The sequence below is a fragment of a genome, unplaced genomic scaffold, assembly GCF_019419815.1.
Source record: "Pyrus x bretschneideri cultivar Hongxiangsu unplaced genomic scaffold, Pyrus_bretschneideri_v1 Contig18, whole genome shotgun sequence".
Classification (NCBI taxonomy): Eukaryota; Viridiplantae; Streptophyta; class Magnoliopsida; order Rosales; family Rosaceae; genus Pyrus; species Pyrus x bretschneideri.
Genome location: NW_025999479.1, coordinates 1217350 through 1232408, shown reverse-complemented (window position 1 = coordinate 1232408; position 15059 = coordinate 1217350). Strand labels below are relative to the sequence as shown.

The following is a 15059-nucleotide window of genomic DNA, read 5'->3' as shown; positions in this document are numbered from 1 at the left end:
ACCCACGTCCGCACAAACTCGATCAAATCCAATATTGTTGTTTTAAGGCCCGAACCTTTGCAGTCACAAATTTCTCGGACTGATACGTCAGCCACAAACCGTCCATGACAATAATCTCTCGGTCCCGCGAGAGCCTTTCAACCAATGAGAAGCCTCCTTCTTGAAAACACTCATCCTAGTACTTGCCACGTGTCCTCCCCACCTCCACCCTTTCCCTCCCTTTTCTTCTTCGTTCGTTTCTCTCACTTTCATCTCCTTCCTCACTCCAAAACAGACTGTCTGTCTGTGTCTGTCTGTCTTCTTCTTCTGTTGCTTCACTCTCTCTCCCTCTCTCTCTTGCGGGCATGAAAATTGGGGATTAGGGTTTTGATCAAATTCTCGATTCTTTCACCCCAATGGCTGCTTGTTCTCTACCTCTACTGGAACTGACCTTTCTCTCACCACAAACCACTCCTAAACGCCGCCTTTCTACCTCTGGAGTTTCTCTCTCTAGATTCTCTCTTATTGGATACCCTAGAGGCGGTGTTCGATCCCGAATCAGAGCGACTAAAGGGGATGGCCTTGTAGTTGAAGAGACGATCAACAAAGTCAATGGTGTCGAGTTGGGTGGTAATGGCGCTGCTGCTAGTACTAGTGGTAGCGATTACGGGTCCAATGGCTCGGTCAACAGCTACTCCAATGGCAGTGCTAGTGGGGCGAGTAACGGGAGCTTGGTGAAGTTCGTGAATGGCAATGGAGTGGCAGCGGAAGTGGTGGAAGGATTTCAAGTGTTGGAGACGAAGGAGGAAGGAAGGAGGAAGAATATTGAGGAAATTGGAAAGGAAGATGCGTGGTTTAAGCAAAGCGGGCTACCAAAAGTCGAGGTATGATTGCGTGATGTTGATTTGTTATTCAATTGTCTTTAAAGGAGTGGTGTGTGTTTGTGCTAAGTTATGTTGAGAGCATGAATTCCAAATTGAGGAATTAAAGTCTTATGTAATAGTTTAAATAATCTTGGGCGGACCTCTCCACTCATTTCCAATTGGTTTAGGGTTGGATGCTCACATTATGACAAGTAACAAGTTGGTATTGTTGAGAATGAATCCCACTTTGATGAGAGGAGGGACCTTGCATGGGCGTATAAGTAAGTTGGGCTACTCTCTATATTGCCAATTGGTTTTATGGTGGAAAATCAACTTTTGAATTCGAGTATGCATATCGGTGCAGTTTGTAACAAGACATTGATTTGGGATGTAGATGGTAGATGTAGGTTTTCTGGAATTTTAGTTGAAATCTTAATTGGTTTGCATGCACAAACAGAAATTTTTTTGATCTTCATTTAGACTTGAGGACTAGAATTCTAATTCACAGAGAGGTTTTGAACATGCTGTTACCTCAGGAAAATTGAGGCGGTTTTGTCATAGTGAAGAAAGTACTATTAGCAGTCTAATGGATCATGTTATTGATGTGGTTGGTAGGCTACGCTAAGTGGTCAAAAGTTGTTTTTTTCCTCATCGACTACAACACCAGAAAAAGTATACATGAAATACAGATGTGTGGATTGGTTGTAGTATTAAGAGATGCAGCAAGTATAATGTGCAGATTGTTGGAGAAAAATAAAACTGAGCAACCTATTGTGGTAGTGCGGCCAATGACAGAGATATATTTTCCTTTTAATAATGTTGGAGATCGTATTTTTTACATGATGTATGTGTGTGTGTTCACTACGGTTACCAATATTACCATTTTCTATAGCTACTGTTTTGCGGTTATTTCAAGCCTTAGTTTTTATGGTTTAATAGCTTTTATGGTTTAGGTAACTCTGAAGCTGGCCTAGTTTTATGGGACGAGGATAGGATGAAAGATGTTTAACAAGTGAATATAGAAAGAAAATAAAAAATGGTTCATGCAAATCTTAAAAGGGGATCATTTATCTCTTTTAGTGTTCTAATTCACGCATTAGTGACAAATAGATTCATCTAGTACTTTATTGCTACATTGTATGTGGAGCCAGAATCTACTCTATATAGCTGTGTTTCTTTGAGTTGGCTGTATAATATTGAAATCGCTTCTTTTTATAAATTTGTTGGTTGCTTCATTTGTATTTTGAGTTTGAATATGTGCACACATGTGCCAAAGTAAGACGGTACTTTTTGGTTTTTGCAGGTCTCTGTTGCACCTGGTGGCCGTTGGAGTAGATTTAAAACTTACTCGACAATCCAGAGGACCTTGGAAATATGGGGATTTGTTCTAAAATTCATTATAAAGGCTTGGTTAGACAATCAAAAATTTACTTATCGAGGTTAGTCACTTCCTGTATAATGAATTTCCAAAGTCAAGTACATGAGTTTTTCATTTTGGCTTTCCATGTGAGTAAACCAAAAAATGGAAGAAATATTAGGAAGCCCTTGCAAAGCCCATGTAATAATAGTGTAGAGCTTGATTCTCTCTTCCCATGGAAATTTCTTCCAATTTTACAATCTATTAGGAACAAGCATTCTTCTTCAGAACTTCTTCCTCTGTTGTCAGGTTTAAAGATACTCAGCACAATTTTAAAAACTTAATCATGACGTGCCTTGTAATGTACCAATCTAATAAAGTGGTGGAAGCCAATCCTTTCTCCTTGAATTTTGAAAACAGATAGAGATTGTTTGGTTTTGGTACCAGGTCCCAATATACAGTATATTGGTACCTGGTACCAGACATTCTATATCCCTTTTCAATAGTTAAGAACAAATTCTTGGCTTCCATCACCATCTCACATGATTTTGAAGGCTAGAGTACTGTACATGGTACAAGTTTATAATCTGGATTATAGCTCCAGTAAATCCTTGTAGCATTATAATTAAAGTAGGGGGGCTAAAAATGTTATTCAATGGTACCAGTAATAGTCATGTTTATGTGCAAAATGGGAGGTTGAAATTGCTCTCTTTCTTAAGCTTTGTGACAAGTTGTTATTGGAAGCTAATTTTGATAGCGTTACTTTGAAGTGAGTGTGATGGCTCTGTTGTTGGTTATATGTATGAACAAAAATATGAGGTACATATTTTATATCTTATTTTCAGCAGTGAGGAAACAGGAGAGGTTGCGGGATATAGTTTACATTTGGTAATCTGTGGTTTCCTCTTTCTCTGAATTTTGGGATGTACCTTCCTTTTTTACAAAGGAAGATTGACGGTGTCCACCCCAACTCTCTTAGATATAATTTTGTGAATGTATGTAAAAGACATTTATAAAAACTGAGGGTGGCGGTGCCACAGTAGCATCCATGTCATCTGGGAATTTCCATAGGAAAACTCTTAAGCAAAAGAATATAAAAAAATTGGATGCAATGCTGCCCCCATGGCAGTGCCTTGAATCAACCATTCAATACTAAGTGAGAGAAAAATGGTGGATGAGCTTGAGCAGTTCGGGCATTGTATGCACACTGCCTAATATTTATTGGCCTTTCTCATAAATAAATGGTTCAAGGAATTAATTCTTCTCGGAATATTTTGAATTTTATTTAGAATCTAGAATTCTTTTCGTAAGGCAGGCGGACTGTGTATTTTTTAGTGCTTGTATCTAATTTAAAAGGATATGTGCAGGGGGAATGACAGAGGAGAAGAAAACCTTGAGGCGTAAGGCACTTGCCAAGTGGCTTAAGGAGAATATTTTGAGATTAGGTCCAACATTCATTAAAATTGGCCAGCAGTTCTCCACAAGGGTAGACATTCTTGCTCAAGAATATGTTGATCAATTGTCAGAACTTCAGGTTGGAAATTCTTTAATTTAATGTCAACAAGATTGCACATTCATACTGTATACTGTTTTATACAGTCAGCTACTGACAGTAGAGTCAATTTTGTCTGTCGTATCCGTTTCTCAATCACTTGCAGTTGCTTATCTTTTCTTAATCTAATTTCAGGATCAAGTTCCTCCTTTCCCTTCAGATACAGCTATTTCTATTGTTGAAGAAGAGCTTGGTGCTCCTGTGGGAGATATCTTTGATCGGTTTGATTATGAACCAATAGCTGCTGCTAGTCTTGGTACTCCTGATTGCATTTGTCAAGTTTCTGATAGCAAAATTTGTGCAAAAAGAATGAGAAATCAGAAAATGAATCTAGCATAATTGTGTTTTTTTTGGGTTATAGTACAGTTTGATAAGAGATGAAATGTGAGAATATGGTATCTTCCTTTATGCAGGTCAGGTTCACCGTGCAAGATTGAAAGGACAGGAAGTTGTTGTTAAAGTACAGAGGCCTGGACTTAAGGATCTTTTCAATATTGATCTTAAGAACCTGAGGGTCAGTTTCTCATATTGGCTTACAGTTCTTGATTAGTATTCAAATTGGCTTACAGTTCTTGATTAGTATTCAAATTGGCTTACAGTTCTTGATTAATACTATCAATTTTGGGATCTTTGGTATTATTGTAAAATGTATATTATAAATATTTTTAACGAATTAAGAACGAATCGAACTAAATATCGTACTATCTATGTGTACTCTCTAACGAATGATACTTTAGGTTACCATCGAATTCCGTACCCGAACCGAATCACGAACTCGAACCGTATCCGTATCTGGCAACTATGATTTGAACGTCCATTTACCCTCACCCTATGGATCCATGCCACTTGAGCTGAGGTCATGGATAATGTTTGGGCTAGTTTAGGATATCATGGTTTTGTCTGATCATGGTTGAATTCTTTTTTGGTGTTTCTTCTTTTCTTTTTTTTTTCCTTGCTTCCCTTGGCCTGCCAAAGTTGTGAATTTCCGCTTGATGTTCTCCGCTTATGGTCAAATCATTCAAAAGGGACTCAAGAAAAGCGATATTGTCACTGAGATTGAATTTAAGTGGGATCTTCAAAAGTGATACTGAATGTTAATTCACTTAATATGCTAACTGTGTCATTAGATCTCATAATATTCTTTCTATTCAGTTTGGTTGTTTCTTGTGTATTATTACTTTGTTATAGATGAAAATTGAAATACATGTGAAAGGTTCCTCTTGGTCTTGTGAGGGCAGTGGAAATTCTGATGAGCATCGTCATATTGTCATTTTCTTTTCAGGTAATTGCAGAATATCTTCAAAAAATTGACCCGAAGTCAGATGGTGCGAAGAGGGATTGGGTTGCTATCTATGATGAGTGTGCAAATGTCTTATATGAGGTATTGAGATCCCCCTTCATTGTTTTAACCGTTTTGGCACCATATAGTGAGCCAAAAGGCACATAACTCGTGCTTTTTTGTTTAGTGTAGGTAAAGGTCTCATTCTCCACAGTGGCTTATGTTTTCTTACTACGTAATAAGTTGAACCATGCTTCAAGGAATAAGATGTCATCCATGTCGAGTCAAAGGATATTGACATGGATGAGTAACGATGTAGGAAGTCATGGAGTAATAATGATGAAGTCATGTGAGGGAACTTAGGTGATACATATGCAGGAAAAGAGGTCAATAATATAGATGGTTCAGTCCAACAAAGACAAAGAAGGATAATTGAATGCTGACTTTTTTATCTTGAAAAGAAAGCAATTTTATTGTTCACAGCTTGACAGTATTCTTAGACTTTTTAAACATAGATTTTTGTTTTCTATTAAATGGTAAAGATAATAATAATAATAACAGATAGTTTTTTGGAACATTTGGCTGGAGCGTAACAAAAGAATTTTTGAGGATTATACTGGTGTGGGGGTCGCATTCGAATGATTTTAAGAATTACTCTCTTTCTTACATACTGTGGGATATGTTAGCAGCTGTAAAGTGATTTTGGTTGAGGTTTTGCTACTTGTAATCAGATCCTCTTGAGAGATTTTCTTGTTTTGTTCTTGGTGGATTTCTTATCCACTTCTGTGTAATTCCACTTTTCTATTTTAATAAAATGTTATAGTTTCTTCTCAAAATAATAATAATAACAGATAGTTTATGCTCATCTTTCACATGCAGCATTCTGTGCTTAGTAAATTGTTGATAACTTATTTTCAAAACATTTTAATCTTAAAAACTGCCTTCTTTTATACAATTTTTTTTTTTTTTTTTTTTACTATTCTGTAAATCATAGCTAATTATTATAAAGTTTTCCAGGAGATTGATTATACCAAGGAAGCTGCTAATGCTGAACTATTTGCAAGTAACTTCAAAAACATGGATTATGTCAAAGTCCCAATGATAATATGGGAATACACTACACCACAGGTTTTGAGCTTTCACAACTAATGACTTTTGATCTCCTAGATGTTATTGTTCATTAAATCCAACTTCTGTTATATTATTATTAGGTTCTGACAATGGAGTATGTCCCGGGGATCAAGATTAACAAGATACAAGCTATAGATCAATTGGGCCTTGATCGGCAAAGGTCAGTACAGTTTCTGTCTCTTAGCCTGGGTAAATACTTGTTAACTTTTGACCTCTTCTTATCACTCCTGATGCTTCTACTATCAATTCGACTTCCTCAGGCTGGGCCGGTATGCTGTTGAATCGTACTTGGAACAAATTCTGTCTCATGGATTTTTTCATGCTGATCCTGTGAGTTTTTGTTGTTTAATTCAATTTGTGGTTCTAAAGCATGATTTGGGTGTCAAAACTTAGAAAACTGGGAAAATCTCAGAACTGTGGGTGTACATGAGAAAATACCTACTCCTCATTCATGGTCATCACATTTGACAATATGGCCTCCTTGTTTAGTTCTTTTACACGTCCTGGAGTAAAATACTAAACATGGCTGCGTCTGTAGTCCAAAAGGCAATTTCGGAAACCATAATTGAAAAAAGAAACATGTCCTGCTCAGATTCATAAGCAATCCCTCATTACTATCAGATTGGGACTTCTACTTATATATGTGCTGTATCAAATAGCTATAAGATGGCCCATCGTGAGCTTTTCGATGCCCCCCTTCCCAAGGTTATAGGGATCAATATTCCTGTTGCACATAAGAAAGCTGTAGTCCTCGTGTTTTTTTATTACATATTTCTGGATTCCTGGCAGTTAATATCCCTGCCAATTTGTATCCACAATTTTCCTCTTAATGCAGCATCCTGGAAATATTGCTGTGGATGATGTCAATGGTGGAAGGTTGATTTTTTATGATTTTGGAATGATGGGGAGGTATTTCCTTGACTCTGTTTGCTAATCTACAATCGACCAATCACTGCTCTCCAAGTTTTTCTGTATTTTTAAATGTGTCTTCATATTTATACTTTGCAGTATCAGCCCAAACATTAGAGAAGGTTTGCTGGAAACATTTTATGGAGTTTATGAAAAGGATCCAGATAAGGTTTTTTCATCTTTTTTTTCCTTTCTTTTTAGTTTTCTAAGTACGGTTCATTTTACTATGTTGATCAGCAATTGGAATTACAGTTAGCTTACATTAATTATACCATGGCTCAAATGCCTGGTTGTGATCTTTAAATGATGGAAATTAATTATACCGTGCAGGTCCTTCAGGCAATGATTCAGATGGGTGTTCTTGTGCCTACTGGAGATATGACAGCTGTCAGACGAACAGCACTATTTTTTCTTAACAGGTGCTTCTGAATCTTCTGATAGAGAAGAAAACTGAAAATTTAAATAGAATTTTCCAGAATTTTCCATTGTTCGTTTCTTAATTAATTTGTTTGATCTTTCTTTCTTTTTTTTTGTACAAAATTTAAATTCCCTGGTATTGAGGAATTTCCGAGCTACTTGGGGAATAATGCCTCTGTGGCAAATCAGAATTATATACACTTCTACTAGTAATATGTAACTTGCGAGGTGCTAGATAAGGCACTGTATCAGCTATGGTTCCAATGGAGTTTTTTGTTCTAGTTGGAATGATGGAAACTATTTATGGTTGGAATGGAGCTATTTGTATAGTTGTCAATTGTTTTACTGGGCTGGGGTGTAATTTAGATTGACTGACAGCCTGCTCTTCTTGGTTTTGTAAGCAAGGTCTTATGTTAAACATATCATGTTAACTTTGATTAGTAGTTCCAAAAATTTTATTCTGCCTTGAGTTCTTTTCTAATGCTCAAATTTTGCAGTTTTGAGAGCGACTTGCTGCACAGAGAAAGGAGAAAGAATTGGCGACAGCAGAGCTTGGGTTTAAAAAGCCATTGAGCAAGGAGGAAAGGATAATGAAAAAGAAAGAAAGGCTGGCTGCTATTGGTAATTCACCTTGTTCAAAATCCTCTATCTATGTTAAGGTTCTTACCTTACATAGTTTTAGATTCTTACAACTCAGTATTTAATGGAAGAGTTGGAGGCTGACCTTTTTCAGTTTGCGAGACCTATGTCAGGCATTAGAGCTTAAGTCAAGTCCTGCACAAATTTTGATGCTAAATGAGTAAATTGAAAGCCATTTTTGTGGGATAGAAATGATTTGTACTCCTTTACAGTCTCCAGCTTCTTGTTTAATTTAGAGAATAAGAACTGGTGAGCTTTCTCTTGGCTGCATTTATACTGGGACCAATTTATGCCATGTCAAGCTTAGACAGGATCAACTCAAAATTTAAATTCTCAGTCCATAGGGATGTATAAGTTAGTATGTGGTGTTACCCTCATACTTTATTTGGTTTACACTTGAACAAGTAAATCATCGACACCAGGTCCACTATTCATATCTCATGTATTTTCTAATCTGGTTAAACATGTTTCTTATTATCATTTATTCGATAATGTCCAAATAATATTTTGGATTTTCCTTGTGGCTACTACCTTACACATGAAATTGTTTTTAAGTCTTTGGTGTAAGCTCAGCCACCTGAGCTATTTAAATTTGATGTCTGATTAAGGCTATCTTAAATTAAACATGTTTATGCACCAAGTTTGATTATGCTAAAATTTCCATTTTTAAACGATGTAAAATTTGAGTCTGGGCTCCAACTGTAATCAAGGGTTAACTGGTTTCTGTCCAGTGGCTGGATTTCCCGGATTGTTGTCAATACTAATTGATGCAACCCATAGGCTATTTTTGCATTTTTCCACTGCGCATTGATGTTTGATACTCCGTACCTTGCATTCTTTTAACAGGGGAAGATTTATTAGCCATTGCAGCAGATCAACCCTTCAGATTTCCTGCGACATTCACATTTGTTGTTAGAGCATTTTCAGGTAACGTAATAGAAACATGGTGGACATGTTTTTGTTGGAAATATGTTTGCATTTTACATTGCCTTATGTAATGTGTTTATTTGTAGTTAAACAAAGAGACGCATATATTTATATGTGTATATCGGTATCCTCCTAAATGGACTTCTTTATTTTCTCTCTTTTCAGTATTAGATGGCATTGGGAAGGGTCTTGATCCTCGATTTGACATTACTGAGATAGCCAAACCGTGAGTGTAATTTAGCTTTAAAACCATCCCAAAGTTGTAAAATAAATACCTTTTAAGATTTGGTAACTGTTACTTCCCCTTGTTTTTGACAAGTCATGGACACTCTGCCCTGTAGCTATGCACTGGAATTGCTAAAATTTCGTGAAGCTGGAGTTGAAGTCATTATAAAGGCAAACTCTTTGCATCCATATTAAATTTCATATTATACAATCTTTCTAGTACAAACCCCATTCTTACACTAAACTTATAAATGTTCCAGGACCTCAGAAATAGATGGGACAGGCAGTCTCGTGCGTTCTATAACTTATTTAGACAGGCTGACAGAGTTGAAAAGCTTGCTGAAATTATACAAAGATTGGTACCAACTGTTTTTTATGTGTGAATACTTTGAATAGCTTGCTATAATTTTCTCAGTTGTGGATGCCACTTGTTTATTTATAGGAGCAAGGTGATCTGAAGCTTAGAGTTCGGGCTTTGGAATCTGAGAGGGCATTCCAGCGGGTTGCAACTGTCCAGAAGACTGTTGGAAATGTGAGTTGAACTTACTCATGACCTAATGGCTTACACACATGATACTTATCTTTGTTGGAATTTGTTTCAGTATATAATAATCTGACAAGAAAGTTCTGATTTGAATTTTCTTTTCTTTATGAGGTTCCATTAGTTATAATACAAATTATATTAAAGCCATTCTGAGGTTTGGTTCTGTCCTACTCACATCCGCAAGCATGGAAGGGGTCTATTTTAATGATTTATATGCATATTCTCATAAGTGTGTGACACTGACATTAACGCTTCCTTGCCAACAACGGGGTACCATATCTAGATATCAAATAAATCAGTTCTAACTGTAGCATTATTGAATGGCATTCAAAAACGTTCTTACCGAACAAAAGAATAAAAAAGCAGAAGACACACATTGACAGTTTGGGAAGTAGAGTAGAGGTTTTGATTGCTTTTCTGAGTCATCTTGAGTTCTGAACTAGGTGCACGTGCATGGTTCTGTATCTCTCGTCTGCTAAAGCTTATATGAAAATCCTACTTTACTGATATGTACTATTTACAGCTCAACTAGTTGAACGTCTCTCTTGTCTGCTAAATCTTATAATGACATGATGTCTGCTTGGCTTGATCTTTTGTTTGACTAATTTGCAGGCAGTTGCTGCTGGAAGCCTAATAAATCTCGCAACAATCTTGTATATTAATTCCATTCGAGTAAGCTATCAAATTACTTTTGTTACCTATGGCATTGTGTTTGAATCCCTGTTGTCTGATTTTCTTCAAAGCTCAATTCTGATGCTACCTATTTATTCTCAGGTTCCTGCCATTGTAGCATATGTCTTTTGTGCATTTTTTGGTCTTCAGGTTCTCATTGGCCTCATAAAGGTGAAAAAGTTCGATGAGCGGGAGAGATTAATAACAGGAACTGCTTAAACAATTGGTGAGTGAAGCTTATTCTATTTATACAATCTATTATTTAGTTCTTCATCCATGAGAGTTGAGATAGAGAAACAAGGTTTCAAATGAAAAGAGAGCTGAGTGTTGAGCGTCCTTAAAGGTCATGGCTCCAAAATGCCTTTTCTGCTCAAGTAAATAAGTAGTTTTATGTCTTCATGTTTTGTAATGGATGGGAATTTTGGCAACAAGTTGAATGACTTAACAGGGAGAACTTAAATCAAAGCTTGTCCGGGATGATTACTTGGTCAAACCCACCAACCTTGTCTCTGATATCGTTAACGGATCTTACCACATCATTAACAGGAAAAATATATGATCCATATGATATAGTTGGGTCTTAGAGAAACCAAATGGGTGAGTACAGCTGCCCGTTAACTGTTTGAAATTTTTTGTAGTTGCTCGATTAACGCACAAGAATAGAATAGAATACCAAATGTGATTGCTGTTTGCAACTACAAATACACTTGCACTCCGCTTTTTCTTATAAACATATTATGTTGCATTTTTCAAGTGGAGGGAAATCCAGCTCATGGTTTTACAAGTCAACTTTCTGATCCTTGAAGAGAATTAGGGTCGATCTGGGGAATGCAGACTATATCACGGTTCTTATAGCAACAAATATGATCCTGAACTTCCATTTCACAGGTTTGTGATGGTTTTTTTAGAAGCTGAGCACTGGGTCTTATTCAACCAAAGTTTAATAAGAGTTAGATTTGTAACTCTATTCGGTTAGGTTGGCTATTGCGACTTTGTTTCAAGCAGTCCTAAAATTACATTCCTGAATGTAGTTATATTGAAGATGTGTCGTCATTTTTCAGGACGATGACTGTATAAGGCAGCTTTCAGTCATAACATTGTAATTTGTTTTGTAACTATCTTATAGCTAAGAGCCTGACATGGCATTCTGTGGTCTCCCATCAAAATTTGGGCTGCTGGGATGTGCATAATTGTTGTATAATGTTGTATCAGACAGATTTTTGAATTTTCGAGCTGATATGTAACTATATATTTAACTAGTTTTGCACTTTAAAGGTGGCCAAATTGGGATATAAATAATAGCTGGTAGATTATTTAACAAGTTTTGCACTTGAAATATCAGTTGCTTTTGTAAAGCTTAGAACAACTTTGTTATGCTTGCCTTTCCCTTCAGGAACAAAATAGTGTCTCTGTACTCTTTTTCTTCTCATACATTTTCAGTTGGGCATTTTAATTTGATTGAAGAAAAATTGGTAAGAAGTTACCTTTTGAAAGGGTGACGCCATGGATAATGGACTGTCTGCACACATGGCAATCATCTACTGCACCGGTAATACCGCTTGGACAATATTTGTTACAATAGTGTCATGAACAATTTACATTGCAAAAGTACATCTATGCGGACAAAAAAACTTACACATCTTTATTTCATAGGCACATGACACTAGTGTATCAGTGTATCCGTGCTAGTAGTAATTGTTGGCGTAAGTTGAATATTCTCTTACAAAGGTGGCTTGAGCCATCTTTCACAGAAAGTTGTTAAAGCGACTTTGGTATGTTAATCAGGTTTATTGAACAATTGGGTTCATTGAATCTTATACATAGGTTCATTAACTCTTGTACTTTTTGTTCAGTGTGAGGAGTAACTAAGGTGTATTTGTATTTTCTATAGATTTTACACATTTGAAGTTGAATACTATCAGAAAATTAAACTCCAAAATTAGCCCAAATTAGCATGGTATCCAAGCAGAGATCTTAAGCTCCTACCATGAACCCGACAAGTTGTCACACAAATCGTCCATCACGATTCATCTACGGCAACAATTGGCATTAAGCTTAACGGTGCCAATTATGGAGTTTGGTCTCAAATTGTTGAGGTGTTTGTTGCTGGCGAAGATAAGTTGGGATACTTGTTTTGAAAATAATCCTCAACCTCTTATCAATAATCTGGTTTTCACCATATGGTGCACAGAGAATGCCATCATGAAAGGTTGGTTGATTAATTCTATAGAACCCAATTTAATTGGGTATCTTCTTTGACTACCAATGGTGAAGGAAGTTTGGGATGCAGTTGCCAATCTCGCAACTTCAATGTTTGAATTATCTTTAATTTCTCAAGATGATCCTCTTGCTATCTTTAGTTCAACTAACCTATCTTCAAAGTCTTCAGGTAACTGTGGTTATGCTTTACATGTGAACAGTGATAATACTCGATCATAGACTCCAGTGTTACGGACCATATGAATTATGACCCCTCTGATCTAGCATGTGACACCAACTCAGTACGATGTAATATCACCAATGTTGTTTGTACCATACTTGACCAATCCTGAAACTACAAAGTACAGATCAACGTCATACCTTCAAGGACCTATTGAGGGGTTCATGCTGAGGCACCCTTGCCGAAGCACAAGAGTTTTCATCCAACCAGGAGGCCAATTACAGCATGACATACGTCAACGTCAGAATAAAACTCACAGAGTCCCACATCGACCGTGGACAAAAGCTGGAAACTCTCCTCAACTATAAAAGAAGACCATTCTCTTACAATTAATCCTTAATGTCATTATTGTACTTAAACTAGTTATTAGAACTCACTAATGATGATTATGCTTGAACCTATGTATTTGTGTGAACCCTTCACTATTAATGAGAATTCCTTTACTTAGTGGACGTAGCCAAACTTAGGGTGAACCACATACATCTTGCGTTTGTTTCTCTATCTCTATCTCTTTACATATTATCCTTACTAGGTGACCAGAGCAACCGAGCGAAGGTCACAAACTTGACACTTTACGTTGTTCCAAAGTCTTCATTGATTTTGTGCATCAACATTTGGCGTTGTCTGTGGGAAGAGACACTTATTCCTACTCTCTCCAGCTTTGTCAAGCTGGCTTCCATCGTTCGTACACTCTCATTCAATTAGGCATCCCTCTCCAACATAGGGAGCAAAGGAAGCCACAACACACAAAACGACACTCCCATTATGCCTAGTGTGAGGCAGCGAAAGAATGAACGAAATAAGTTTTCTCTCTAAGCTAAAGTCGAAGAGCTGGAGGCTCATAATAACAAGATAGCAATGAAGAATGAAATGCTCTAGGAGCAGCATGATAAGATCTTCAAAATGCTCCATGCGTCTAGGCATACTCAGTCACACAAGCCCATTGCCTCTATAGACGTCAACCATCACCTGGGTACCCCCAACATGGGGGATCATCGGTCTTCAACATGGATATTCCTAATGAGGAGTTAGCTACTCATCAATGTGTTGATCAACATAAGACTTCTTCTTAACTTGCTATTTTGACCTAGAAGCAGAAGAAGTGGAGGGAGACGTCTTATTGCAGAAGGAGTGGAAATATCAAAAGTTGTTTATTGCGATTGTCGAGACTTCTTGAGGCAGCGTCGAGAAAACCCCATCCACATAAGATCAATGATCAAATACCTAAAGGTCATCAAAGGACTCAGTCCCTACCACAACAGTAGGCCAGCTCCCAATCCAAGAAAGGAACGACAAGCCTTTGAAGTACAAGAAGGTGTAGGAGACTCGAGGGACTTTCAACAAACACGTCCCGGAAACGAGTACGGTGAATCCAAGGAAAGGCCACATGCCTTTGACCAAACTTCTATACTTCCAAAGAATGAGAGAAACTTATGAAAAAAAGTTCTAATGGTGCCTGACTCCACTCAGGACCCCCTTATCTTGCAGCTCGTCGAAGAAGTGAACATGCTAAAGGCTAAGCGTCAGGCCAAAATACTTAATTGGAATCAACCAAGGCCAGACTCTCTAACAAGAAGGATAATTTGCACCCTGCTACAAGGCAAAACTAAACAAAAGCTTGGCTTACAATCATATGCTGGGAGGAAGATCCAATTGAGCATATCCACGTCTTCGAATTTACCATGGCATACCAAAGACACAATGATGAGGAATGGTGTCTTATATTCCCCTCAACTCTCTTTGGTGGAGCTCTCAATTGGTATTGTCGTCTTCAAACTAATACTATGGATTTGCTGAGCTAAGAAGACTTTTCGTGGCTCAACATATCTTCCAAGCTGATCACTTACACTTCGCTGATGAGTTATACACCATTCATTAGAAATCGGACGAGTCATTGCGTGAATAAGCATGTCGCTTCAGCCACGAGTACGCTCATTACGGTGAGGCAGATGATAAAACAGCACTCAGGGCCTTCATAAGAGGTATACGTGAATGCTTCTTCAAGTACATGATCAATGTTAACACTTGGAAAACTTACTCTAAAGTGATGATGCAAGCTTACAATCATGCCTTTGCCGAGGCAAGGATATACCAACGGAACCCTCATATGGTTAACCCCTATCAA

At 37.3% G+C, this 15059-nt stretch overlaps 1 protein-coding gene across 1 annotated transcript; it reads left to right on the top strand.

Annotated features, from left to right (window-relative positions):
• Positions 1-237: 237 nt before the first annotated feature.
• On the top strand, positions 238-11753 carry LOC103926681 (protein ACTIVITY OF BC1 COMPLEX KINASE 8, chloroplastic). Its single transcript, XM_048581897.1, is given in 21 exon segments — positions 238-863; positions 2146-2281; positions 3567-3733; positions 3887-4007; positions 4165-4265; positions 5034-5132; positions 6048-6158; positions 6242-6321; positions 6422-6491; positions 6997-7070; positions 7170-7239; positions 7401-7487; positions 7982-8108; positions 8973-9053; positions 9219-9279; positions 9395-9449; positions 9539-9637; positions 9721-9810; positions 10435-10494; positions 10597-10720; positions 11249-11753. Coding segments are annotated over 20 exon segments (2274 nt in total). The 5' UTR covers positions 238-395; the 3' UTR covers positions 10714-10720; positions 11249-11753.
• Positions 11754-15059: the final 3306 nt, after the last annotated feature.